At 32.0% G+C, this 26,146-nt stretch overlaps 2 protein-coding genes across 2 annotated transcripts; both read right to left on the bottom strand.

The window, feature by feature from the left end:
- Nucleotides 1-1,888: 1,888 nt before the first annotated feature.
- Nucleotides 1,889-2,641, bottom strand: LOC135959976 (clumping factor A-like). The gene has a single exon (XM_065511141.1). The coding sequence runs from the start codon at nucleotides 2,639-2,641 to the stop codon at nucleotides 1,889-1,891; it is 753 nt and encodes a 250-aa protein (XP_065367213.1).
- Nucleotides 2,642-4,057: 1,416 nt separating this feature from the next.
- On the bottom strand, nucleotides 4,058-11,671 carry LOC135959977 (trypsin-1-like). Its single transcript, XM_065511142.1, has 3 exons — nucleotides 11,616-11,671; nucleotides 4,507-5,125; nucleotides 4,058-4,449 (listed from the first exon to the last, which is right to left on the bottom strand). Exons 1-3 carry the CDS (start codon nucleotides 11,669-11,671, stop codon nucleotides 4,093-4,095), a joined length of 1,032 nt encoding a protein of 343 aa, XP_065367214.1. The 3' UTR covers nucleotides 4,058-4,092.
- Between the last annotated feature and the right edge of the window lie 14,475 nt (nucleotides 11,672-26,146).

Genomic DNA, 26,146 nt, shown 5'->3' on the forward strand with positions numbered 1-26,146 from the left:
ATTATAGACTTACCTTTTAAATACCCATAAACACTGGGCTGATGAAACTCCTGGAGAAGCTGGAGCAGGAGGGTGTGTTCTTTGTCCGGAACCACTTCTGCCTCACTCATATTTTTTTCACACAACACAAAAAACACAAAAGACCAAAAACAATACAGAACAACACGGAACACGGAACGCACAACACAGACTGATGAAATTGCTTGTTTATTCATGTAACTAAACGACAGCGCGAGTAGAAAATTACGTTGAGAGCAGCTCAGAGAGTAAATTTTATACCGCTCTTTTTCTATTATGGATCAATATAAGATTTTTTTTCTTATTTCAAGTTATCTTACTCTTAATTTGAAGTTTAAGAATTAACTACTTGATTTAACTTCTCACTTGTACTTAAAACAAGATTTTCTTACTTAATTCAAGAATTTCGTTCTTGTTTTAAGAACATTTCCGCTTGATTTTTGTAATCAATCCCGTTTATACTTATTCTAAGTACAAATGAGTATGAATCGTACTTAAATTTTTAAGTACAATTCTGGCTAAATTTGAGTAAAATAAACTTAAATTTAGAAGTGCTTTTTTCTTTCTGTGTAGGTACTCCTATCATGCCATTACATACCTACTTGTTTCCCATGAATTACAACTTGTATTAGAAGTCAAATCATGCTATGAAAACCTGCTAATAACCATGAGTTTTCTAATCATTCCACTTGGTGGCAAGAGAATAGAAAATGTGCACGTAATTTGCGTTAATTTTAGGATTTTATACAACAATTTAACATAATAATGAGATTGGGTAGAATGTAAAATAAATTTTTAGAGGAGATAGTGGTCGACTGCAATGAGAATGATACAAAGATCGAATTTAGCAACGATTCACTAAAGTATACCCTATAATAATGATGAAAAACAACTCTTGTTGAACATATAATCGAATCTATTGGCATGTCTATTGTCGAGTTCATAATCGAGTCTTTAGTCAAGTTCTTAGTCGAGTTCATATTCTGGACTATAGTCGAGTCTATAGTCAGATTTATAGCCAAATCAATAGTCGAGTCTATAGTTGAATCAATAGTCGAGTCTATTGTAGTGTAGAGTTGTGGAAATTGCAAACGGAACGACTAAACCATTACCATTCATGGTGAAGGATATGAAAATAATCAAAAATTTTAAAATAATTTTTTTATGAAATTTTTGTTTTAAGAATTTCTAATTTGCTTATAAATATCAATGTTAAAATTGAATACTTACACATCATATTTAGGCTTCGCATTTCTTAGAACATTTATCTTCTCCTACTCCACAGTAGGGTAACTTACAGAGTGACTGCAACTCTAATTACAACATGCCACATCACACAAAAACTCACATTGGTTGGTGGGTTTATTCTACATGTTTGTTGTTATCACATTTAAACATTAGAATTAAAGTACAATTAAGCCTGAGCTAAGTGGTTTTAAATTGCCATTATGTTGACTGCCTGCCTGCCTGGTTTTTTATCATATTATCGCAAAATCTTGTTCTTTCAAAAAATTTAAAGCGCCTTTGAAAGTGATTGTCATTTGATACTGAGGTTAGCAAAAGACAGTATTTTGTGTAATTGCCATTTAATTATAGCTCAAATTCCGAGCTCTTGTTTTAGATATACATATGTAGGTTTACAAATATCGATGTATGGCAAATAGAAGCAGAGACCAATAAAAGTAAAATAGAGCAAAGTAAAAGTTTAATTTCTAGTCTATAGTCGAGACCATGGTCTATTTTTATGATGCAGTGTATAGTGGATTCGATAATGGATCCTCTAATCAAAGGTGTAGTCGAATTCCATAGTAGAGTCTATTTTCCAGTATCTAGTCGAGTCCATTGTCTAGTCCTTAGTCGAGTCTTTTCTCTAGTATTTAGTCGAGTCTATAGTCGGTTTAATAGTCGAGTCTATAGTCGTGTTTTTAGTCGAGTCCTTAGTCGAAGCTACTGTCATGTCTATTGTCGAGTCTATAGTCGAGTCCATAGTCGAGTCTTTGGTCGAGTCTATTATCGAGTTTGTTGTCGAGTCTATGGTCGTGCCTTTAATCGAGTCCATAGTTGAGTCTTTAGTCGATTCTATTGCACAGCCTATAGTCGTGTCTTTAGTCGAGTCCTCAGTCGTGTCTATTGTCATGTCTATTGTCGAGTCTATATTCGAGTCCATAGTCGAGTCTTTGGTCGACTCTATTATCGAGTCTTTAGTCGAGTCTGTTGTCGTGTCTGTTGTCGTATCTATTGTCGAGTTTATAGTTGTCTTCATAGTCGTATCCATAGTTGAATCTATAGCCGAGTCCATAATCGAGTCTATTTTCGTGTCTATAGTCGTGTCTTTAGTCGAGTCTTTAGTCGAGTCCATAGTCGAGACCATAGTCGAGTCTGTTGTCAAGACCATAGACGAGTCTGTTGTCGAGTCTATGGCCGCGACTATAATCGAGTCCATAGTTGAGTCTTTAGTCGATTTTATTGCCCAGTCTATAGTCGTGTCTTTAGTCGAGTCTATTAACGTGTCTATTGTCATGTCTATTGTCGAGTCTATAGTTGAGTCTTTGGTCGAGTCTATCATAGAGTCTTTAGTCGAATCTGTTGTCGAGTCTATTATCGAGTTTATAGTCGTGTTCATAGTCGCCTACATAGTTGATTCTTTAGTCGAGTCCATAGTTGAGTTTAGTCGAGTCCACAGTCGAGTCTATAGTGGAGTTTATAGTCGAGTCTATAGTCGATTCTATAGTCGATTCTATAGTCGAGTCTATAGTCGTGTCTTTAGTCGATTATATTGTCCAGTCTATAGTCGAGTCTTTAGTCGATTCTATTGCCCAGTCTATAGTCGTGTCTTTAGTCGAGTGTATTGTCGAGTCTATTGTCATGTCTATTGTCGAGTCCATAGCCTAGTCTTTGGTCGAGTCTGTTATCGAGTCTTTAGTCGAATCTGTTGTCGTGTCTATTATCGAGTTTATAGTCGTGTTCATAGTCGTCTACAGAGTTGAGTCTTTAGTCGAGTCCCTAATTGAGTTTAGTCGAGTCTACAGTCAAGTATATAGTCGAGTCTTTAGTCGAGTCTATAGTCGACTCCATAGTCGAGTCTGTTGTCGTGTCTATAGTCAAGTCTATGGTCTTGCCTTTAGTCAAGTTTATTGTTGCGTCTATAATTGAGTCCATAGTTGAGTCTTTAGTCGATTCTATTGTCCAGTCTATAGTCGTGTCTTTAGTCGGTTCTATAGTCGAGTCTATAGTCGAGTCTATAGTCGATTCTATAGTCGATTCTATAGTCGAGTCTATAGTCGTGTCTTTAGTCGATTCTATTGTCCAGTCTATAGTCGATTCTATTGTCCAGTCTATAGTCGATTCTATTGTCCAGTCTATAGTCGTGTCTTTAGTCGAGTCTATAGTCGAGTCTATAGTCGATTCTATAGTCGAGTCTATAGTCGAGTCTATAGTCGATTCTATTGTCCAGTCTTTAGTCGATTCTATTGTCCAGTCTATAGTCGTGTCTTTAGTCGAGTCTATAGTCGAGTCTATAGTCGAGTCTATTTTCGTGTATAATCGAATCTATAGTCGAGTCTATAGTCGTGTTTATAGTCGAGTCCTTAGTCGACTCCATGGTCCAGTCTATAGTCGAGTCTTTAGTCGAGTCTATTATCGAGTTTATAGTCGTGGTCATAGTCGTCTATATAGTGGAGTCTTTAGTCGAGTCCATATATAGTTGAGTTTATAGTCGAATCTATAGTCGAGCCTATAATCTAGTCTTTAGTCGAGTCTTTAGTCGACTTCATAGTCTAGTCCTTAGGCTAGTCTATAGTCGAGTCTTTAGTCTTGTCTATTTGGATTCTATTGTCGGGTATATAGTCGAGTCTATAGACGATTCTATTGTCGAGCCTATTGTAGAGTCTATAGTCGAGTCTTTTGTCGAACATTTAGTGAAGTTTATTGTCGAATCTTTAGTCGAGTCTTTCGTCCAGTTTATTGTCGCCGCTTGAGTCGAGTCTTCATCTATTCCTGATCTATTCCAAGTCCTATTGCATTGAATAAAACCATTAACTTTTATAAGATTTTGTTATAAATCCATTATTTTATTTAACACTTCTTATCTAATCCCCTCTCCCAATTAATGTCTTCCGCCAACTTTGTGGTGGGCATATCACAACGACACGAATCATTTGTATGCTTATCAATCCAATCCAAATAACGTGTTACACGCGTATACACACCCGGTCTGTCAGGTCTGGCACAACCTTCACCCCACGAAACAATACCAGCCAAATGATAAATATCCAAATCTTTATTATGCACCTGAAATGGACCGCCACTGTCACCTTGGCAGGAATCTTTATTGCCTTCCGGCACACCAGCACACATCATATTTTCTGTTATACGATCTTCACCATATTTTGCATTGCAATCTTCATTTGAAATAATAGGCACACTGACTTGCTGGTGGAAGATTTTTGTTATGAATGTGTCTTTAAATGTGGAAATTTTAATACTTACCATTAATTTTTGAGCCAATGCTCCACCCTCTGAAGTGGCGCCCCAACCACTAGCTATGCCAATTTCATCCAAATATGTTTGATCCTTCAGAGGCATACACACCGGCCTTAAAACATTTGACATTTCCACCGGCTCTGCCAGTTGAATCAGCCCAATATCATTATCAATATTATAGGGATCATAACTTTCGTGTATTATGACTCGTTTAGTTTTTCTACTAATTTCTCTGGAAGAATTGGACTTGCGATCATGAACCAATAAACTGACTGATATAAACAATGGCGTAAATCCTCTCAAACAATGAGCAGCTGTGGCCACATAACGATCTGATATTAAGGAGCCACCACAATAAAAACGATTGTTATTTTTAAGCAAGGCCATCCATGGATAACGTATCTCTTGAGTTTCCTCCCCACCCACAATGCGATTAATAACATTGGCCGTGCCACAAGAACAAGGCATACATTGTTTGGTCACCAAGGGTGGTCTTATGGTAATGGGCGGGGTAATGGTACCCTGTGTAATGGGATTAAATTGAAATATTGATATCAACCATTCTATGAAATTATTCTGACGCGGTTGAGATTTTTCCAAATAGTGTGAATTATTTAATGGTGCACTACATATAATGAAGACAATTAAGACATGAAGTTGTTTAGAAAATTTCATTTTTAGTTTGTTAGCGATTTAATGTTTCACGTTTCACGGTTATTGTCCAACTAACTGAGTGGTTTTAAAGAAATCTTTAGCATTCTCACATTATCTTTGTTTTGTTTGCAGTTTTGATCGTAACAAACTAGATTGAAAAGCCTCAATTATTTTGCGTTGGGTCTTCTTTTCTGTGTACATACAATTATATTTCAGTTTAATTGATATGCATTGCAGGCTTCCATTTATGATTATTATTCAAGTTGATTTCAATTACATTTAAACTGGCTTTGGCATTGTCTTGAGGCTAAACAACTGAAGAAAGTTTGCTGGTGAAAGACAGGTTTATTGTTTGATTAGTTGTTGGGGAGTTTAGATGTGTATATAGTTTAAGAATTCGAAGAATAAATAAAGAAATCTTTAGAAGTTTATTGTTAAATTAACTTCGATTAATTTAATCGATTATTCGTCTAACTTTTAGGGGTATTACTCATTGTAATCTTACAAACTTCTTTTTAATAACCAGTTCATATCCAGTTAATTGCATTATACGATTATTCGCTCAAATCGATTATTGTAATGGATTAATCGAATAAATTGTTTGAGTAAATGTTATCAGAACTTTATAGAATTAAAATTAATTTAAAATTATTTAAAAGAGTGGAATTTAAAACAAAAATATTCGATTGTTTTAATCGATTAATCGAATCAGTAAATCTTTAGCTTTTTAAAATTAAATTTTACTGAACATTTTGTTAAAAAGGTAATGGAACAATTGTCCGTTTTTAGTAATACGATTAATCGAATAAATATTGCAACTAATTTAATCGATTAAGCGTATAAATTGTCCAAAAGTGGGAAATTAAACATATTTAAAATCTACAAATGAAAACCATTATTCGAATAATTTGAACGATTTATCGAATAAATTTATATAGACGATTCAATAGAAACATGTATTAATTAATAAAACACATACACATTTAGTATTAATATCTAATTGTTTAAAAATTATTCTACAATCAATTTTAAAAATTATTCGATTAATTTCAACGATTATTCGGAAAAATCCATAAATTAATTATTCAAAATTAGGTGATTGTTTAATCGATTATTAAAAAATAACAAATTAAAAAAGTTATTCGATTAATTTTAAAAAAATATTCGATTATTTTAATCGTGTAACCGAATAAATATATCAAATTTCAAATTTTCCTAAAATTTATTTTAAAAAATGCGTCGATTTCATAGAATTATGTATAATTCAAAAATACGCCTGTCGTATTGTATCTAATTGTTTTATACACTTCTTTAATCAAAATTGTTCGATCATTTTAATCGATTTCTCTCAAAAATAAAATTTTTTTAACCGAAATTTTGAAATTTAATCGTATATTTTAATCGATTAATCGAATACAGATAAGTACAGCTTCTAAAAGCGTGTATATAAATACATTATTTTAGTTAAAGCTAAAAAGTGTTTAAAAAATATATTAAAAAAAAGTTATTCGATTAATTTAAATAAAATCTTCCGATTATTTTAATCGATTAATCGCATAACTATTTAGAGTAAATTTTTTGAATGCGTACTTTTAACTTTACTGAATTGTTTTTAGAATGTTATTTAAACAAAATTTTAAAAAATACTCGATTAATTTACACGATTAATCGGATAACTCAATTAATTTGTCATAAAAATATATTTTCCATTTTGTTTCTAAAAATTAACAATAAAAATAAATTTTTAAACCTAAATGTTGAAAATTCAATGAATATTTTAATCGATTATTCGAATAAATATGCGCAAAGTTTTTAAAAGCTTAGAATTAATAAAATTATTAAAAAATTAAACCAGACAAAATTTTTAAAAATGACAAATTTAAAAAAGTTATTCGATTAAATAAAATTTAAATAATTATTCGATTAATTTATTCGAATATGTAGTCAGAAAATTATATTATTAATGATTCATTAAATGTTCCAAAAAATTTTAATAAAGGTAATTTATAATTGATTAAAATTACTAAAATGATGTTAAAAATTAAAACTTTAAACAATTATTCGATTAACTAAATTTTATATAATTATTCGATTAATTTAAACGAATAATCCAATAAATATTATAAATAAATCCTTTAGAAATGTGTATAAATCAAACGAAAGCTTGATTTAAAAATTATTCGAATAATTTAATCGATTAATGGAATAAACCAATTCAAAATCTTATTCAATCGGATAAATATTAATCGGAAAAATATTTTAAGTAAATTTCATAGAAATGTGAATAAAATTCATGTCATGTCCATCTTTTGCGAATTCTATAATTAAATTTTAAAAATTATTCGATTAATTTTATCGATTAATCGGTTAAAGATTTAAGCAGAATATTCTTTGCACTTATGATAATTAATTATTATGTTTTAAAATACACAATTTTACTTATAAAAATAAATAATCATTTTCAGATTATTCTAGAATTAAATTTTAAAAATTATTCGTTTAATTTAATCGATTAATCAGATAAACATTTTAAGTAAATTCCATATAAATGTGTATTAATCCAAATTTATTAAATTCAAAAATAAAATTTTAAAAATTATTCGATTAATTTTAGCGATTAATCGAATAATAGATTTGTGCAGTATAATCTATCAATTATGACAATTTATTATTGAGTTATAAAAAATACAATTTCTAAAATTATTCGTCTAATTTATGCAATTATTCGGATAATGACTAATTAATTATTGCATGATTAATCGATTAATTATCAAACATTGACATTTTTATAAAAATTAATAATAATTTTGAGATTTTTCTAGAACTAAATTTTAAAAATTATTCGATTAATTTAATCGATTAATCGATAACTATTTTAAGAAAATTCCATAGAATTGTGTTTTAATCCAACTTTTGTGAATTCTATAATTTAATTTTAAAAATTATTCGATTAATTTTAGCGATTAATCGAATAATAGATTTGTGCAGTATAATCTATCAATTATGACAATTTATTATTGAGTTATAAAATATACAAATTTTAAAATTATTCGTCTAATTTAATCAATTATTCGGATAATGACTAATTAATTATTGCATGATTAATCGATTAATTATCAAACATTGACATTTTTATAAAAATTACTTATAAAAATTAATAATAATTTTGAAATTTTTCTAGAATTAAATTTTAAAAATTATTCGATTAGTTTAATCGGATAACTATTTTAAGAAAATTCCATAGAAATGTATATTAATCCAACTTTTGTGAATTCTATAATTTAATTTTAAAAATTATTCGATTAATTTTAGCAGTATAATCTATCAATTATGATAATTAATTATTGAGTTTTGAAATATTAAATTTTAAAAATTATTAATCGATTAAATTCGATTAATCAGAAAATTACTAATTAATTATTACACGAATGTTCGATTAATTTATAAAACATGTACTAGTTATAAAAATAAATAATATTTTTTTATTATTTTGGAATAAAATTTTAAAAATTATTCGATTAATTTAATCGATTATTCGAAAAAAAATAAATTGTCTAAAATTGATTTTGATAACTTTTTAATTGTATTGATTTAGTTTTCAAAACTTTTTCACACATTTTTAAAATTATTCGTCTGATTTAATCGATTAATCGCTTAATAATATGACTACAATCATATATTTTCTAAAAGTATTTAAAAATTTACAGAATACAACAATTTAGAAATATAAAGTTAAAAAAATATTCGATTAATTTAATCGATTAATCGTAAAAATCCATACTTTTTTAAATATTCTACATGTTTTTAATTATTCTTCAGTTTTAAATTGTTATATTTCAAAAACTATTTAACTGATTTAAACGTTTAATATTTTTCATATTACCTAGCATAATCTTTAACATTTTATGTATTTAAGGTACAATTATTTTGCAGCTAAACTATTTGAAAAATAAATTCTAATAAAAATGTGATATTGAAACCATCTATACGTATGATTAATATTAATTTATACATTTCATATAGAAATACCTTCTTATAAAGATATCTCATGATTTTCAAAAGAAAATATTGATAAATATCAAACAAATTACATGCTTAGATTGTAATTTATTACAGCAAACACAATCAGCTTTTGATAGCTATTACATTTTCGTTATATTTTTGTAGGATGAAACACCTTTTGGTCACCTTTTTTTTGGTTATACAAAGATTTCAATCAATTTTATGCCTTTTTGTAGAAAAGTGTATTTGTGTAGTTATTTCAAATGTGTGACGATGATGATGACAAAAGAAAACCAATAATATTACGATAAATATCTGGCTTGTCACAAAAAAAAAAACTATTTTTCCAGCTGATTACCTGGTAAAAATATTTGATAGATAGTTTAATAAAAAAGGACACTTATATGAAACCAAATATAAAGAAAATCAAAATTTAAGGGCAGCGTAGACTATGGAAAGGCGGTATATAGATAAATGTTCAATATGTAACAGACATACTATAGATTTTAAACTATAATTTAATGATTTGCTTGAAATTTTAGATAATTTTATGATATTTCTAAGAAAAATGTGTGTTATCCTTATAATTTAGCATAGCGTGAGTAGCGTGCATGCACAAACCTCTGAATAATTTTCTTGGGTGACACCTGTAACAAATAAGAAAAAACCATCCAGACATTGGTAAGACCACGTTTCAAGTATGTATTTTATTTCAAAACTGCATGATTGCCTTTAATATCAATAATCTAAATTTCATAAGAAGCAACAAAATCAACCTTCTTTACGTAGCCATTTATTAACACTTCATTGCACCAAGAAATTTTTTGAAAAAATCAAATGGTCAAGAAAATAAATTGTATTGAGCAAAAAGAAGAGTAAAAACGCCCTTTTTTGCATGAAATATATTAAATTGCTGAAGAACAAATAAAGATTTTCAAATAGAATTGGAAATTTTCTTATGGTTAAATGTAAAAAAACAACTTTTATATCAAAATCGAGATTTGCTGGGATATTTGAGTGATTTCAGATTATTTTCCATTTTCCTCTAGGACCTCTTGTTAACGATCTATAGTGATTTTAGATTTTTCATATAAAAATCGATTTTTGGTGGGAAATATGAATGATCTCAGATTATTTTCCTTTTTCCTCTAGGACCTCTTGTTAACGATATATACGTGATTTTAGATTTTTCATATAAAAATCGATTTTTGTGGAAAATATGAGTGATCACAGATTATTGTCCTTTTTCCTCTAGGACCTCTTGTTAACGATCTATTAGTGATTTTAGAGTTTTCATATAAAAATCGATTTTTGGTGAGAAATATGAGTGATCACAGATTATTGTCCTTTTTCTTCTAGGACCTCTTATTAACGATCTATGAGTGATTTTAGATTTTTCATATAAAAATCAATTTTTGGTGGGAAATATGAGTGATCACAGATTATTGTCCTTTTTCTTCTAGGACCTCTTGTTAACGATCTATGAGTGATTTTAGATTTTTCATATAAAAATCGATATTTGGTGGAAAATATGAGTGATCACAGATTATTGTCCTTTTTCTTCTAGGACCTCTTATTAACGATCTATGAGTGATTTTAGATTTTTCATATAAAAATCAATTTTTGGTGGGAAATATGAGTGATCACAGATTATTGTCCTTTTTCTTCTAGGACCTCTTGTTACCGATCTATGAGTGATTTTAGATTTTTCATATAAAAATCGATTTTTGGTGGGAAAATGATTATTATCCTTTTTCCTCTAGGACCTCTTGTTAACGATCTATGAGTGATTTTAGATTTTTCATATAAAAATCGATATTTGATGGGAAATATGAGTGATCACAGATTATTGTCCTTTTTCTTCTAGGACCTCCTGTTAACGATCTATGAGTGATTTTAGATTTTTCATATAAAAATCGATATTTGGTGGGAAATATGAGTGATAAATATTGAAAATTAGTCGATTATTAGCCAATAAAATAATATTTAAATTTTTTTTAATCGATTAATCGGTAAAATGAATTAATGAATTATTTTTCATTAAACAGTTGAAAATAGTTCTAAAATTTAACAATAAAAATACAATTTTTAAGTAAAATATTGGAAATTAGTCGATTATTTAATCGATTAATCGAATAAAATTTAGTAAAGCTTCTAAAAGTTTGTATTTTTAATCACAAAAATTACAAATATACCATTTAATTACATACAAAAGAGAAGAACTCAACTCGGCTCAACTGAATTTCTTATTACAAAGTCATCCCTTATCTGCTTAAACGAATAAATAAACTTTAATAAAACATTATTTACATCAACCCAAACAAAATATATCACTTTTATTTGAAAGCATTAAAAATTGCCTTAATTTATTGCACTCAACTAACTCAGCAACTCTTAACTAAATATCAAAGTCATAAAAAACATAAAACAGAAACAAAAATAAATTAAATTCCAATTACTTTTTATTAAGTACCTTTATCTTATTATTCAAATAAATGTATTTAACAAACATCATGTGAAAATATGCACAGAAATTAACAGGACCAAGTTTATTTACTCGCACGAGTATTTTAGCTGAGTGTAAAGTTATTTAAAACAATAAATAAAATTAAGTACGTTTGTTAGTGTTTTTTTTTGTTGTTGTTTCAAATCCCTCTCAATTACAAACCAACAAAAAAAAAACACTTTATACAGTTTGTTGTAAATACATTCACACCTTTTCATTATTATTTTATTTTTTATATTTTTGCTCCTTATATTTATATTTTTTCCACAATTTCATTTCGTTACGGTTTGCAATGTTTTAGTTAAATTTGTTTTCGAAAATTTCATTTTGTTTTTTTCTCCCCCCGGTTTTTTATTTTTTGTTTTTATTTGTAACTGTCAGTTATGGTTTTCGTTTTGTTTCAGAGTAGAGGTGAGAGTAAGTGTGAATATATGTATATAAATACTACTTACATGTGTGTAGGTAGGTGTTTTATCCTTTAAATATTTATTTGAGAGTATGGTTGAGTTTCTTAAGCTTATTTGAAAAGTTAAATTTGAAATACTTGAGACGTTAACAGGAAACGGAAATGTTTCAACAAACATCTCAACATATCGAATGTAATTTATTGCTAAAAATAAAATTTATTTATTTTTGCTTATTTTTTCATTACTTTATCGTATTGTTTTCTATATTTATTTATTTTTCTTATTGGCATGAGTAAAATACCTAGCAATACAAGAAATATTTTAGCTGAAACATATTATTTATACATATTTTTTTAATAAAATAAATATGTACAGAAACTATATATATATTGTTTGGATCTAAGGTATTCATCTGAAATCAAATAAAACAAATTTTTAATCTATAATGATGGTTTTGCTTATGGTGTACCTTGACATCTTCAATTCTTAATGAAAACTAATTCATATAAACTGCGAGTTCCATTGACAATTGAAATTGAGTCAATTGTAGATTCTATAGTTGTGTCTATAGTTGAGCCTGTACTCGAATATATAATCGAATCTAAAGTCGATTCCATATTTCGTCGAGTTTATATGTATTTCAGTTTATTTGTAGTCGAGTCTGTTTTTAGTCGGATCTACAGGTAGAGTCTATATTTAGTCAACTTTATATTTAGTCGAGTCTATATTTAGTCGATTATATATTTAGAAGACTCAACATTCGAATCTATAGCTAAAGTTATATGAAGTTATCGTGTCGAGTCTGTTATCGAGTCTATTGTCTAGTCGATTGTCGAGTCTCTTATCGAGTCCATTATCGAGTCTATTGTCGAGTCAATAGTCGAGTCTATAGTCTAGAGTATTCTCAAGTCGATTGTAGAGTCATCAGTCGAATCTATAGATGAGTCAGTAGTCGAGTCTATTGATGAGTCTATTGTAGAGTCTATTGTAGAGTCTATTGCAGATTCTATTGTCGAAGTCTATTCGAGTCCTATAGTATTCTCGAGTCTATTGCCTACAGTATTCTCGAGTCTATTGTCGAATCTATAGTCGAGTCTACAGTCAAGTCTATAGTCGAGCCTATTGTCGACTGTAGTGTCGAGTCTACAATCGAATCTATTGTCTAGAGCATTCTCAAGTCGATTGTCGAGTCAATAGTCGAGTCTATAGTCGAGTTTATAGTCGAGTCTATAGTCGAGTCTATAGTCGAGTCTATAGTCGATTCTATAGTCGAGTCTATAGTCGAGTCTATAGTCGAGTCTATAGTCGAGTCTATAGTCGAGTCTATAATCGAGTCTATAGTCGAGTCTATAGTCGAGTCTATAGTCGAGTCTATAGTCGAGTCTATAGTCGAGTCTATAGTCGAGTCTATAGTCGAGTCTATAGTCGAGTCTATAGTCGAGTCTATAGTCGAGTCTATAGTCGAGTCGAGTCTATAGTCGAGTCGAGTCTATAGTCGAGTCGAGTCTATAGTCGAGTCGAGTCTATAGTTGAGTCTATAGTCGAGTCTATAGTCGAGTCTATAGTCGAGTCTATAGTCGGGTCTATAGTCGGGTCTATAGTCGGGTCTATAGTCGAGTCTATAGTCGAGTCTATAGTCGAGTCTATAGTCGAGTCTATAGTCGAGTCGAGTCTATAGTCGAGTCGAGTCTATAGTTGAGTCTATAGTCGAGTCTATAGTCGAGTCTATAGTCGAGTCTATAGTCGGGTCTATAGTCGGGTCTATAGTCGGGTATATAGTCGGGTCTATAGTCGAGTCTATAGTCGAGTCTATAGTCGAGTCTATAGTCGAGTCTATAGTCGGGTCTATAGTCGGGTCTATAGTCGGGTCTATAGTCGAGTCTATAGTCGAGTCTATAGTCCAGTCTATAGTCGAGTCTATAGTCCAGTCTATAGTCGAGTCTATAGTCCAGTCTATAGTCGAGTCTATAGTCAAGTCTATAGTCGAGTCTATAGTCGAGTCTATAGTCGAGTCTATAGTCGAGTCTATAGTCGAGTCTACAGTCGGGTCTATAGTCGAGTCTATAGTCGAGTCTATAGTCGAGTCTACAGTCGAGTCTACAGTCGGGTCTATTGTCGAGTCTATAGTCCAGTCTATAGTCGAGTCTATAGTCCAGTCTATAGTCGAGTCTATAGTCGAGTCTATAGTCGAGTCTATAGTCGAGTCTATAGTCGAGTCTATAGTCGAGTCTATAGTCGAGTCTATAGTCGAGTCTATAGTCAAGTTTATAGTCGAGTCTATAGTCGAGTCTATAGTCGAGTCTATAGTCGAGTCTATAGTCGAGTCTATAGTCGAGTCTATAGTCGAGTCTATTGTCGAGTCTATATTCGAGTCTATATTCCAGTCTATATTTGAGTCTATAGTCGAGTCCATAGTCGAGTCTATAGTAGAGTCTATAGTCTATTTTATAGTATATTCTATAGTCGAGTCTTTAATCGAGTCTACTGTCGAGTCTACTATTGAGTCTATAGTCGAGTCTTTATTCGAGTCTATATTCGAGTCTTATCCTATTATCGAGTATATTGTCGAGTCTATAGTCTTGACGAGTCTACATACGAGTCTATTGTCGAGTAAATTGTCAAGTCTATTGTCGATTCTATAGTCGGGTTATATTCTTGTCTATATACGAGTCTATATTCGAGTCTGCTGTCGAGTCTACAGTCGAGTCTATTGTCGAGACTAAAGTCAAGTCTATTATCCAATCCATTGTCCAGTCTAGCTTCGATTCAATTATCAACTTCATTGTCAATTCAATTGTCGAGTCTATAGTCGAGTATATTATCGAGTCTAAAGTCAAATCTACTGTCGAGTCTATTTCCAGTATTTTATCGAGTCTTTAGTCAAGTCTATTGTCAACTCTGTAGTCGAGTCTATAGACGCATCTATTTTCGAGTCTTTAGTCGATTCTATTGTAGAGTCTTGAGTCGAGTCTGTAGTGGTTTATCTTCTTCGAGTCTTTATCAAATATGTAGTCATATCTATGTTGGAATATATAGTCCATAACATATCCAGAAAAATATCTGTCTATGTCTAGTCTACAATTCTGTTGTCTAAGGGTTCATCTGTTCATGGCTTTTTCCCTATCTTTAATTCACAGTTTTTTATGATAAAGACTTTTCTGTTCTATAATGAAAAACTGCTTCTATTTATTTTTATATTCGTTTGTTTTTTTTTTTTCTTCCATTTTCCTTTTATTTAGTTGAAGACATTGTTAACGCCTGCTTGAAAACATAAACGAGCAAATAAATTATAATAATTTGTAATACAAATTTTATGGTGAATTTTCTTTTACTTAAGGAGGGAAAGTGAAGTCGGAAGAAGGCAAAGGAAATAAAGAATATATTACAAAATATAAAGTATAAACAGAAAACAAAGCAAAAGCAAATTTAAAGACCGATTTTGTCACAAAAACCCTCCCAGATTTACCCATCTGTGCTGAAATAGAGCAGAAAAATTTTATAAAAATGATAGATGAAATATTGTAATATAAAGAATACAAATATCACAGATCCTTTAAATACAATATAATTCCCTTTTCACTATTTTACACTTCCATAGATTGTAATTTATTTATTTATTGTAAAATTATTTTATAATTTTCCTTTTTTGCCTTTACAATTGTTGTTATACTTAATACATTTTCTATAAATAACAAATTATGTAGAACTCATTTGAAATGCATAGATTAATACAACAGCAAACAAAACGTGCTACTGATTACCAATGATAACACTTTGAAAAACTGTTTGTATATTCATTTGTATAAGGCACAATGTTGCAACATCCATCCATACATACATATGCAACTGCCACAAATGTTTTATGAAAAAAATTCAAAAGAATTACAGACACGCACAGTGTGATTCTTTGTTGCAGCAAATAGTGCACATTCACATTTTATACTCCACATCGTACATATACAAACTTGCACTTGCACAACCCATACTGTCAGTTAGTGGCAACCTAACTGTCGTTGACAAACACAAAAGTACTAAACAAACGACAAAGTTTTGTTGCTTGATTAAAACTAAAGCTCACAACAAGAAAATGCAAGCAAAAAAAATTTATTTTATAAAAATAAAACATAAAATAAATATGAATGGACATGCAAATGTTGAACAAAAAAAATCTGAGTAAAAAAAAAATAATGTACTAAAAAAAAACTTTTAAATAAAAGCAGTAAAACAAATATACAGAAGGACGGACTAAAAATAAAACATACAAATACTGGTACAGAGATGATGACAAGTGTTGGTTGAATGGCTACACCATTTACAAGGAGAAATATTAGATTGTGGATTTCGAAATCTAAATCTGAAAGATAACGAAGACTACGCCATAGACTCGAAAATAGACTATACTCGAGAATAGATTCGATAATAGACTCGACTCTAGCCTCGACAAAAGACTTGACAGACAAGACAATAACCTTGATTCTAGACTCGACTTAACTTTTGACTGGACAATAAACTCGACAATAAACTACAGACAATAGCCTCGAGAAAAAACCCGACTCTAGACTAGACAGTTGACACGACTCTAGACTCTATAAAAGACAAGAAATTATAGAGCCGACTATAGACTCGACACGATTATAGAGCCGACTATAGACTCGACTCGATTATAGAGTCGAATATAGATTCGACTCGATTATAGAGTCGTGTATAGACTCTACTCGACTATAGACTCGACCATAGACTCGACTATAGACTCGACTCGATTATAGACTCGACTATAGAATCGACTATTGACTCGACTGCAGACTCGACTATAGACTCGACTCGATTATAGACTCGACTCGATTATAGACTCGACACGATTATAGACTCGACTATAGACTCGACTCGATTATAGACTCTACTATAGACTCCACTATAGACTCGACTATAGACTCGACTCGATTATAGATTCGATTATAGACTCGACTATAGACTCGACTCGATTATAGACTCGACTCGATTATAGACTCTACTATAGACTCGACTATAGACTCGGCTATAGACTCGACTATAGACTCGACTATAGACTCGACTATAGACTCGGCTATAGAGTCGACATTACACTCGACTATAGACTCGGCTATAGAGTCGACTTTAGACTCGACTATAGACTCGACTATAGACTCGACTATAGACTCGACTATAGACTCGACTATAGACTCGACTATAGACTCGATTATAGACTCGACTCGATTATACACTCTACTATAGACTCGACTGTAGACTCGACTATAGACTCGGCTATAGAGTCGACTTTAGACTCGACTATAGACTCGACTATAGACTCGACTATAGACTCGACCATAGACTCGACTATAGACTCGACTCGACTATAGAATCGACTATTGACTCGACTGCAGACTCGACTATAGACTCGACTCGATTATAGACTCTACTATAGAATCGACTATTGACTCGACTCGATTATAGACTCGACTCGATTATAGACTCTACTATAGACTTGACTATAGACTCGGCTATAGACTCGACTATAGACTCGACTATAGACTCGACTATAGACTCGACTATAGACTCGACTATAGACTCGACTATAGACTCGACTATAGACTCGGCTATAGACTCGACTATAGACTCGACTGTAGACTCGACTATAGACTCGGCTATAGAGTCGACTTTAGACTCGACTATAGACTCCACTATAGACTCGACTATAGACTCGACTATAGACTCGGCTATAGACTCGACTATAGACTCGGCTATAGACTCGACTATAGACTCGGCTATAGACTCGACTATAGACTCGACTATAGACTCGACTATAGACTCGACTATAGACTCGACTATAGACTCGACTATAGACTCGACTATTGACTCGACTATAGACTATAGCTCGACTATAGACTCGACTATAGACTCGACTATAGACTCGACTATAGACTCGACTATAGACTCGACTATAGACTCGACTATAGACTCGACTATAGACTCGACTATAGACTCGACTTTAGACTCGACTATAGGCTCGTCTATAGACTCGACTATAGCCTCGACTATAGATTCGACTATAGACTCGACTATAGACTCGACTATAGACTCGACTATAGACTCGGCTATAGACTCGACTATAGACTCGACTATAGACTCGACTATAGACACGACTATAGACTCGACTGTAGACTCGACTATTGACTCGACAATCGACTTGAGAATACTCTAGACAATAGATTCGATTGTAGACTCGACACTACAGTCGACAATAGGCTCGACTATAGACTCGATTATAGACCCGATTATAGACTCGACTATGGACTCGACTATGGACTCGACTATAGACTCGACTATAGACTCGACTATAGACTCGACTATAGACTCGACTGTAGACTCGACTGTAGACTCGACTGTAGACTCGACTATGGACTCGACTGTAGACTCGACTATACCTTCGACTATAGACTCGACTATAGACTCGACTATAGACTCGACTATAGACTCGACTATAGACTCGACTATAGACTCGACTATAGACTCGACTATAGACTCGACTATAGACTCGACTGTAGACTCGACTATAGACTCGACTGTAGACTCGACTATTGACTCGACAATCGACTTGAGAATACTCTAGACAATAGATTCGATTGTAGACTCGACACTACAGTCGACAATAGGCTCGACTATAGACTCGACTCGATTATAGACCCGATTATAGACTCGACAATGGACTCGACTATGGACTCGAATATAGACTCGACTATAGACTCGACTATAGACACGACTATAGACTCGACTATAGACACGACTATAGACTCGACTATAGACACGATTATAGACTCGATTATAGACTCGACTATAGACTCGACTATAGACTCGACTATAGACTCGACTATAGACTCGACTATAGACTCGACTATAGACTCGACTGTAGACTCGACTATAGACTCGACTGTAGACTCGACTATACCTTCGACTATAGACTCGACTATAGACTCGACTATAGATTCGACTACAGACTCGACTATAGACTCGACTATAGACTCGACTATAGACTCGACTATAGACTAGACTATAGACTCGACTATAGACTCGACTATAGACTCGACTATAGACTCGACTATAGACTCGACTATAGACTCGACTATAGACTCGACTATAGACTCGACTATAGACTCGACTATAGACTCGACTATAGACTCGACTATAGACTCGACTATAGACTCGACTATAGACTCGACTATAGACTCGACTGTAGACTCGACTATAGACTCGACTGTAGACTCGACTATACCTTCGACTATAGACTCGACTATAGACTCGACTATAGATTCGACTATAGACTCGACTATAGACTCGACTATAGACTCGACTATAGACTCGACTATAGACTCGACTATAGACTAGACTATAGACTCGACTATAGACTCGACTATAGACTCGACTATAGACTCGACTATAGACTCGACTATATACTCGACTATAGACTCGACTATAGACTCGACTATAGACTAGACTATAAACTCGACTATAGACTCGACTATAGACTCGACTATAGACTCGACTATAGACTCGACTATAGACTCGACTATAGACTCGACTATAGACTCGACTATAGACTCGTCTATAGACTCGACTATAGACTCGACTATAGATTAGACTATAGACTTTCATACTTAGTCAACTATAGTTTAGGCCATATTAGTTAATTTATCTCGTAAACAGTGTATGCTTAGTTTATTTCATTCAAATTATTTTTTTTATTCTTAATGCAACGTTAGTAGGTAGCTCTCTAGTATGTTGTACAGATATATTTTTCTTCAGATTTTGCTGTTTCTTTATATATTTTTTGTGCCATCTTCCACAGAAAATTGAGCTGTACTGCTATGTAAGTTGTTAAGACTACTGGTTGGTTGCAGTGGATACAAAAAAAAATTAAAAAAAATAATAAAAATGCTAAACATTTTAATGTTTTAAATTGGCTCGTTTCCAGCCAAGTGTAGGTTTTCTATTGGGTTTTTTTTGTTGAGTTTTTCTCTTGGCTGCTTTGTAATGCAGTTTATAATTCTAAGACCAGCCTGGCCATAAGTTTTATGGCGGTATAGAGTTTTTTTTGGTAGAAAACATTTTTTGCATTCCGTTTGTTGGTTTTTGTTTTTAGTTTTATTTATTGTTGCAGTTTATGTGTTGGAAAGTTTTATTAAAAGGCGTTTGTCTTAGACTTGTAAAAAGGCGTTGACAAATAGATAATATTTTTTTTTTCTTTCTTAGCATTGTTCGTAGATTGTTTGTTTTTTTTTTTTTTTGGTTTTTTGCAATTTGACAAACAATGCGCTTAATTCAGTTTTGTGTTTGTTCATATGGCTGACTTTATTGTGATAAACAAATTATAATTGTTGGATTTTTTTGCCATTTGGTTATGGAAATCAAATAATAATGGCATGTAGAGGATAACAGAAAAAACATAACTAACAATAATAGTTGTTTTTAAATTGGCTGGGGAATTCACAGCAAATTAGCAAGTAGACATTTTATCATAATATGTCAGAGATATTGTCGGAATATGAAGTATGCTTTTAGAAATAAAGAGATATGTTTGAAATATTGAAAGCAATTTAATGGTTATTTTTAAAGAACTTAAGATTCTTAGACAGTTTGAGATTTAAACAATTTTGAGAGTGACGTAAGTCAATTATTATTATTTTTGAGACAAAGTATTTGAGATTTAAAAATAAACTCTTTGTAGTCGATAAGGATTAATTATAAATCATTTAGCTTTTTCAATTTCAATCATAATTAAACTGATACGTTGTCTGCTATTAACCTTGTACTTAACTTAACAGTCATAACATTTCCACTTTAACCTTGACTAGCTCCAGCCACCAATAAACATTATTTTAAAAAATTCAACATGACAATATTTCAAGAATCAGCAAAAGAAACAAAAAGTACATAAAAAACTTCAATCTGACAGATCTTTTAATTGTAAGTTACACCAGAAAAACACAAAACAATACGATACAAACCAAAAAACCAAAAAGCAACAGCAGTAGTAGTAGATGAAGTCAAGTGACATTTAACAACAGCCAACTCCAGACTACTTGGAATCCCTTTGCTCACATGAACAAACCTAGGAACGAACGAACGAATGAATAATGATGATTATGTATCTAGATGTATTTTAAATTCAGACACACACACGTCCCCACATAGCTATAGATAGCAAATATACTAGCAAACCTGCCCCCATTCCTTACATATTCGTTTGCATATTAGTATTGCTACATTATTGGAGTCATACTCCTCTCCTTTTTATGCTTTATTTTATTTTTTCCACTTTATTTTTACGTTTTCATATTTTTTTTTTTTACATTTCGTTGACTTTTTTTACAGTTTAGTTTAACCACAATTTCCCAAAGCAATAAATCATTGACTTCAATTTGTAGTTATGACACCAAAATGTTTTAACTGCAGCTGTGGCTCTCTTTTTTCTCTGTTTGATGTTATACTTTAATTGTTGTTGTTGCTGTTTTTGTCATCATCATCGTCATCATTGTTGGGGGTTACTCATGCCTTTACACTTTTCAATGGGCTGTCTGTCGTCTTGTGGCAACAGTCAACAGCTAAAACTCCAAAATGTTACAGCAAGCAGCAGTGCAGCCAAATAAGAAGCAAATAAGGTGTGTATGTGAAGAGAGCAGAAGGTAAAAGGAATGAATTGAAGAACTATATAAGTTCTACTTTAGTTCTAGTTCTGTTCTAGTTCTGTTCTAGTTCTGTTCTAGTTCTGTTCTAGTTCTGTTCTAGTTCTGTTCTAGTTCTGTTCTAGTTCTGTTCTAGTTCTGTTCTAGTTCTGTTCTAGTTCTGTTCTAGTTCTGTTCTAGTTCTGTTCTAGTTCTGTTCTAGTTCTGTTCTAGTTCTGTTCTAGTTCTGTTCTAGTTCTGTTCTAGTTCTGTTCTAGTTCTGTTCTAGTTCTGTTCTAGTTCTGTTCTTGTTCTGTTCTAGTTCTGTTCTAGTTCTGTTCTAGTTCTGTTCTAGTTCTGTTCTAGTTCTGTTCTAGTTCTGTTCTAGTTCTGTTCTAGTTCTGTTCTAGTTCTGTTCTAGTTCTGTTCTAGTTCTGTTCTAGTTCTGTTCTAGTTCTAGTTCTGTTCTAGTTCTAGTTCTGTTCTAGTTCTGTTCTAGTTCTGTTCTAGTTCTGTTCTAGTTCTGTTCTAGTTCTGTTCTAGTTCTGTTCTAGTTCTGTTCTAGTTCTGTTCTAGTTCTGTTCTAGTTCTGTTCTAGTTCTGTTCTAGTTCTGTTCTAGTTCTGTTCTAGTTCTGTTCTAGTTCTGTTCTAGTTCTGTTCTAGTTCTGTTCTAGTTCTGTTCTAGTTCTGTTCTAGTTCTGTTCTAGTTCTGTTCTAGTTCTGTTCTAGTTCTGTTCTAGTTCTGTTCTAGTTCTGTTCTAGTTCTGTTCTAGTTCTGTTCTAGTTCTGTTCTAGTTCTGTTCTAGTTCTGTTCTAGTTCTGTTCTAGTTCTGTTCTAGTTCTGTTCTAGTTCTGTTCTAGTTCTGTTCTAGTTCTGTTCTAGTTCTGTTCTAGTTCTGTTCTAGTTCTGTTCTAGTTCTGTTCTAGTTCTGTTCTAGTTCTGTTCTAGTTCTGTTCTAGTTCTGTTCTAGTTCTGTTCTAGTTCTGTTCTAGTTCTGTTCTAGTTCTGTTCTAGTTCTGTTCTAGTTCTGTTCTAGTTCTGTTCTAGTTCTGTTCTAGTTCTGTTCTAGTTCTGTTCTAGTTCTGTTCTAGTTCTGTTCTAGTTCTGTTCTAGTTATGTTCTAGTTCTGTTCTAGTTCTGTTCTAGTTCTGTTCTAGTTATGTTCTAGTTCTGTTCTAGTTCTGTTCTAGTTCTGTTCTAGTTCTGTTCTAGTTCTGTTCTAGTTCTGTTCTAGTTCTGTTCTAGTTCTGTTCTAGTTCTGTTCTAGTTCTGTTCTAGTTCTGTTCTAGTTCTGTTCTAGTTCTGTTCTAGTTCTGTTCTAGTTCTGTTCTAGTTCTGTTCTAGTTCTGTTCTAGTTCTGTTCTAGTTCTGTTCTAGTTCTGTTCTAGTTCTGTTCTAGTTCTGTTCTAGTTCTGTTCTAGTTCTGTTCTAGTTCTGTTCTAGTTCTGTTCTAGTTCTGTTCTAGTTCTGTTCTAGTTCTGTTCTAGTTCTGTTCTAGTTCTGTTCTAGTTCTGTTCTAGTTCTGTTCTAGTTCTGTTCTAGTTCTGTTCTAGTTCTGTTCTAGTTCTGTTCTAGTTCTGTTCTAGTTCTGTTCTAGTTCTGTTCTAGTTCTGTTCTAGTTCTGTTCTAGTTCTGTTCTAGTTCTGTTCTAGTTCTGTTCTAGTTCTGTTCTAGTTCTGTTCTAGTTCTGTTCTAGTTCTGTTCTAGTTCTGTTCTAGTTCTGTTCTAGTTCTGTTCTAGTTCTGTTCTAGTTCTGTTCTAGTTCTGTTCTAGTTCTGTTCTGTTCTAGTTCTGTTCTAGTTCTGTTCTAGTTCTAGTTCTGTTCTAGTTCTATTGAATAATTCATTCTTTTAAACATCTTTGCTTTTAAAAAACCATATCTGCTTGTTTTAGCAGTCACCTTATGGCAAACAGTTAACTGATGCTGGCTAGCTGTCTGTCTGGTGCTGTTACTTTTAGTTGCTCTTTCATTTAGTCTCGCTGTTGCTGATGCTCATGCCTTATACTGTTGCTGATGTGACCATTAAGCTTTCAATAAAATAACGACAACAGCAGTAATATCATGAAGAGCAAAGACAATAGCAACATAACACCACCACTGAACAGCATTAGCAGTTTGCAACATTATCATCATCAGCATCGTCATCATCATGGTGCGACCTTAGGGGACATACACAAACATGATGACTTTTACTCGCCTCGTCAGATATTGATTATTTATCGTCTTTCAGATTACAACTGCTGGGTTTTCTTTTTTTCTTGTTTAGCTGCTCTCTAGCACTGAGTTGTTGGTGCTTTTGCTGATGCAGTTAGTAGTTACACAGACTTTATCTATAGTTAGTAGTGGCAAGGTTAAATTACGTTTTCTTTCTTTCCTTTTTTAGCATATCAAAATTTTTTTAGAAATGTTTTTCTTTCATTTCATTTCATAATTTTTTTTTTCATTTAAATGAAAATTATTCATAAGATTAGAGCAATGTCTGCAACAAAGTAATAATGGTTGGTTACAACTGAGCAGTCAGTCATCCAGGGCAGCTACATATATTAATTTATCTCGATATTCATTTGAATTTTAACGTTTTATTAAGTAACTTTTTTATGTGTTGGTTGGTTGGTTGGTAGTTTTGGAAAAGCACTTGTAATGCAAAAAATGTTATTGCTATTTTATTACACTCAACAGTAAAGCACTAGGGGCATATTGTGGTTAGAATTCAAATGTTTAGCACACAAATTTCGGAATATTCTTTACTGCTAATTTAAATATACCTCTTTCGAAAAAACACAAAGATTTTTTAAGTAGAAATATTATAATTCTATTTTTATTTAACCAATAACCTATAAATTCTTTTCTCTTCTACCGTTTTAAAATAAACATTTCTTATTTACCCAAGAATATTCAATAAAATAACGTTTATTATTAAAATCTACTTGGTTTTGTTTATTTCTCATACTTGCTCAAGTGCTTGAACACAATTTGCAAGTCTTCAAAATAACCACAATATTTATTTTATTATTTGATATGTTTTTATGTTATTTTTCTCTATAAATACATGAATACATGAACATTATTATGAATTTTTGTTTAAATACCGAAAACAACTTTATTATGTATTTTTCTTTTCAAATTGTAGAATATGCAACATTCTATTTTTATTTTCATTAAGTACACTTCAATAAATACTTATGGATTGTTCCAGTGAAAAAGAAATAAAGAAATACTCTTGAAAATAGTATTTACAGAAGGTTTATTATGTTTTCTGGTTCAAGTTTAAGTAGAAAATGGGAATGTTCTATTTTCAGCATTTTTCAAGATCTTAAATGTGAGACAGATTTTTTTTAAATATTTATGAAAAAAGAAAAACATTTTTTGTAGTCGAACAGAACTAGAACAGAACTAGAACAGAACTAGAACAGAACTAGAACAGAACTAGAACAGAACTAGAACATAACTAGAACAGAACTAGAACAGAACTAGAACAGAACTAGAACAGAACTAGAACAGAACTAGAACAGAACTAGAACAGAACTAGAACAGAACTAGAACAGAACTAGAATAGAACTAGAATAGAACTAGAACAGAACTAGAACAGAACTAGAACAGAACTAGAACAGAACTAGAACAGAAATAGAACAGAACTAGAACAGAACTAGAACAGAACTAGAACAGAACTAGAACAGAACTAGAACAGAACTAGAACAGAACTAGAACAGAACTAGAACAGAACTAGAACAGAACTAGAACAGAACTAGAACAGAACTAGAACAGAACTAGAACAGAACTAGAACAGAACTAGAACAGAACTAGAACAGAACTAGAACAGAACTAGAACAGAACTAGAACAGAACTAGAACAGAACTAGAACAGAACTAGAACAGAACTAGAACAGAACTAGAACAGAACTAGAACAGAACTAGAACAGAACTAGAACAGAACTAGAACAGAACTAGAACAGAACTAGAACAGAACTAGAACAGAACTAGAACAGAACTAGAACAGAACTAGAACAGAACTAGAACAGAACTAGAACAGAACTAGAACAGAACTAGAACAGAACTAGAACAGAACTAGAACAGAACTAGAACAGAACTAGAACAGAACTAGAACAGAACTAGAACAGAACTAGAACAGAACTAGAACAGAACTAGAACAGAACTAGAACAGAACTAGAACAGAACTAGAACAGAACTAGAACAGAACTAGAACAGAACTAGAACAGAACTAGAACAGAACTAGAACAGAACTAGAACAGAACTAGAACAGAACTAGAACAGAACTAGAACAGAACTAGAACAGAACTAGAACAGAACTAGAACAGAACTAGAACAGAACTAGAACAGAACTAGAACAGAACTAGAACAGAACTAGAACAGAACTAGAACAGAACTAGAACAGAACTAGAA

This window comes from Calliphora vicina, chromosome 5, assembly GCF_958450345.1.
Source record: "Calliphora vicina chromosome 5, idCalVici1.1, whole genome shotgun sequence".
Classification (NCBI taxonomy): domain Eukaryota; kingdom Metazoa; phylum Arthropoda; class Insecta; order Diptera; family Calliphoridae; genus Calliphora; species Calliphora vicina.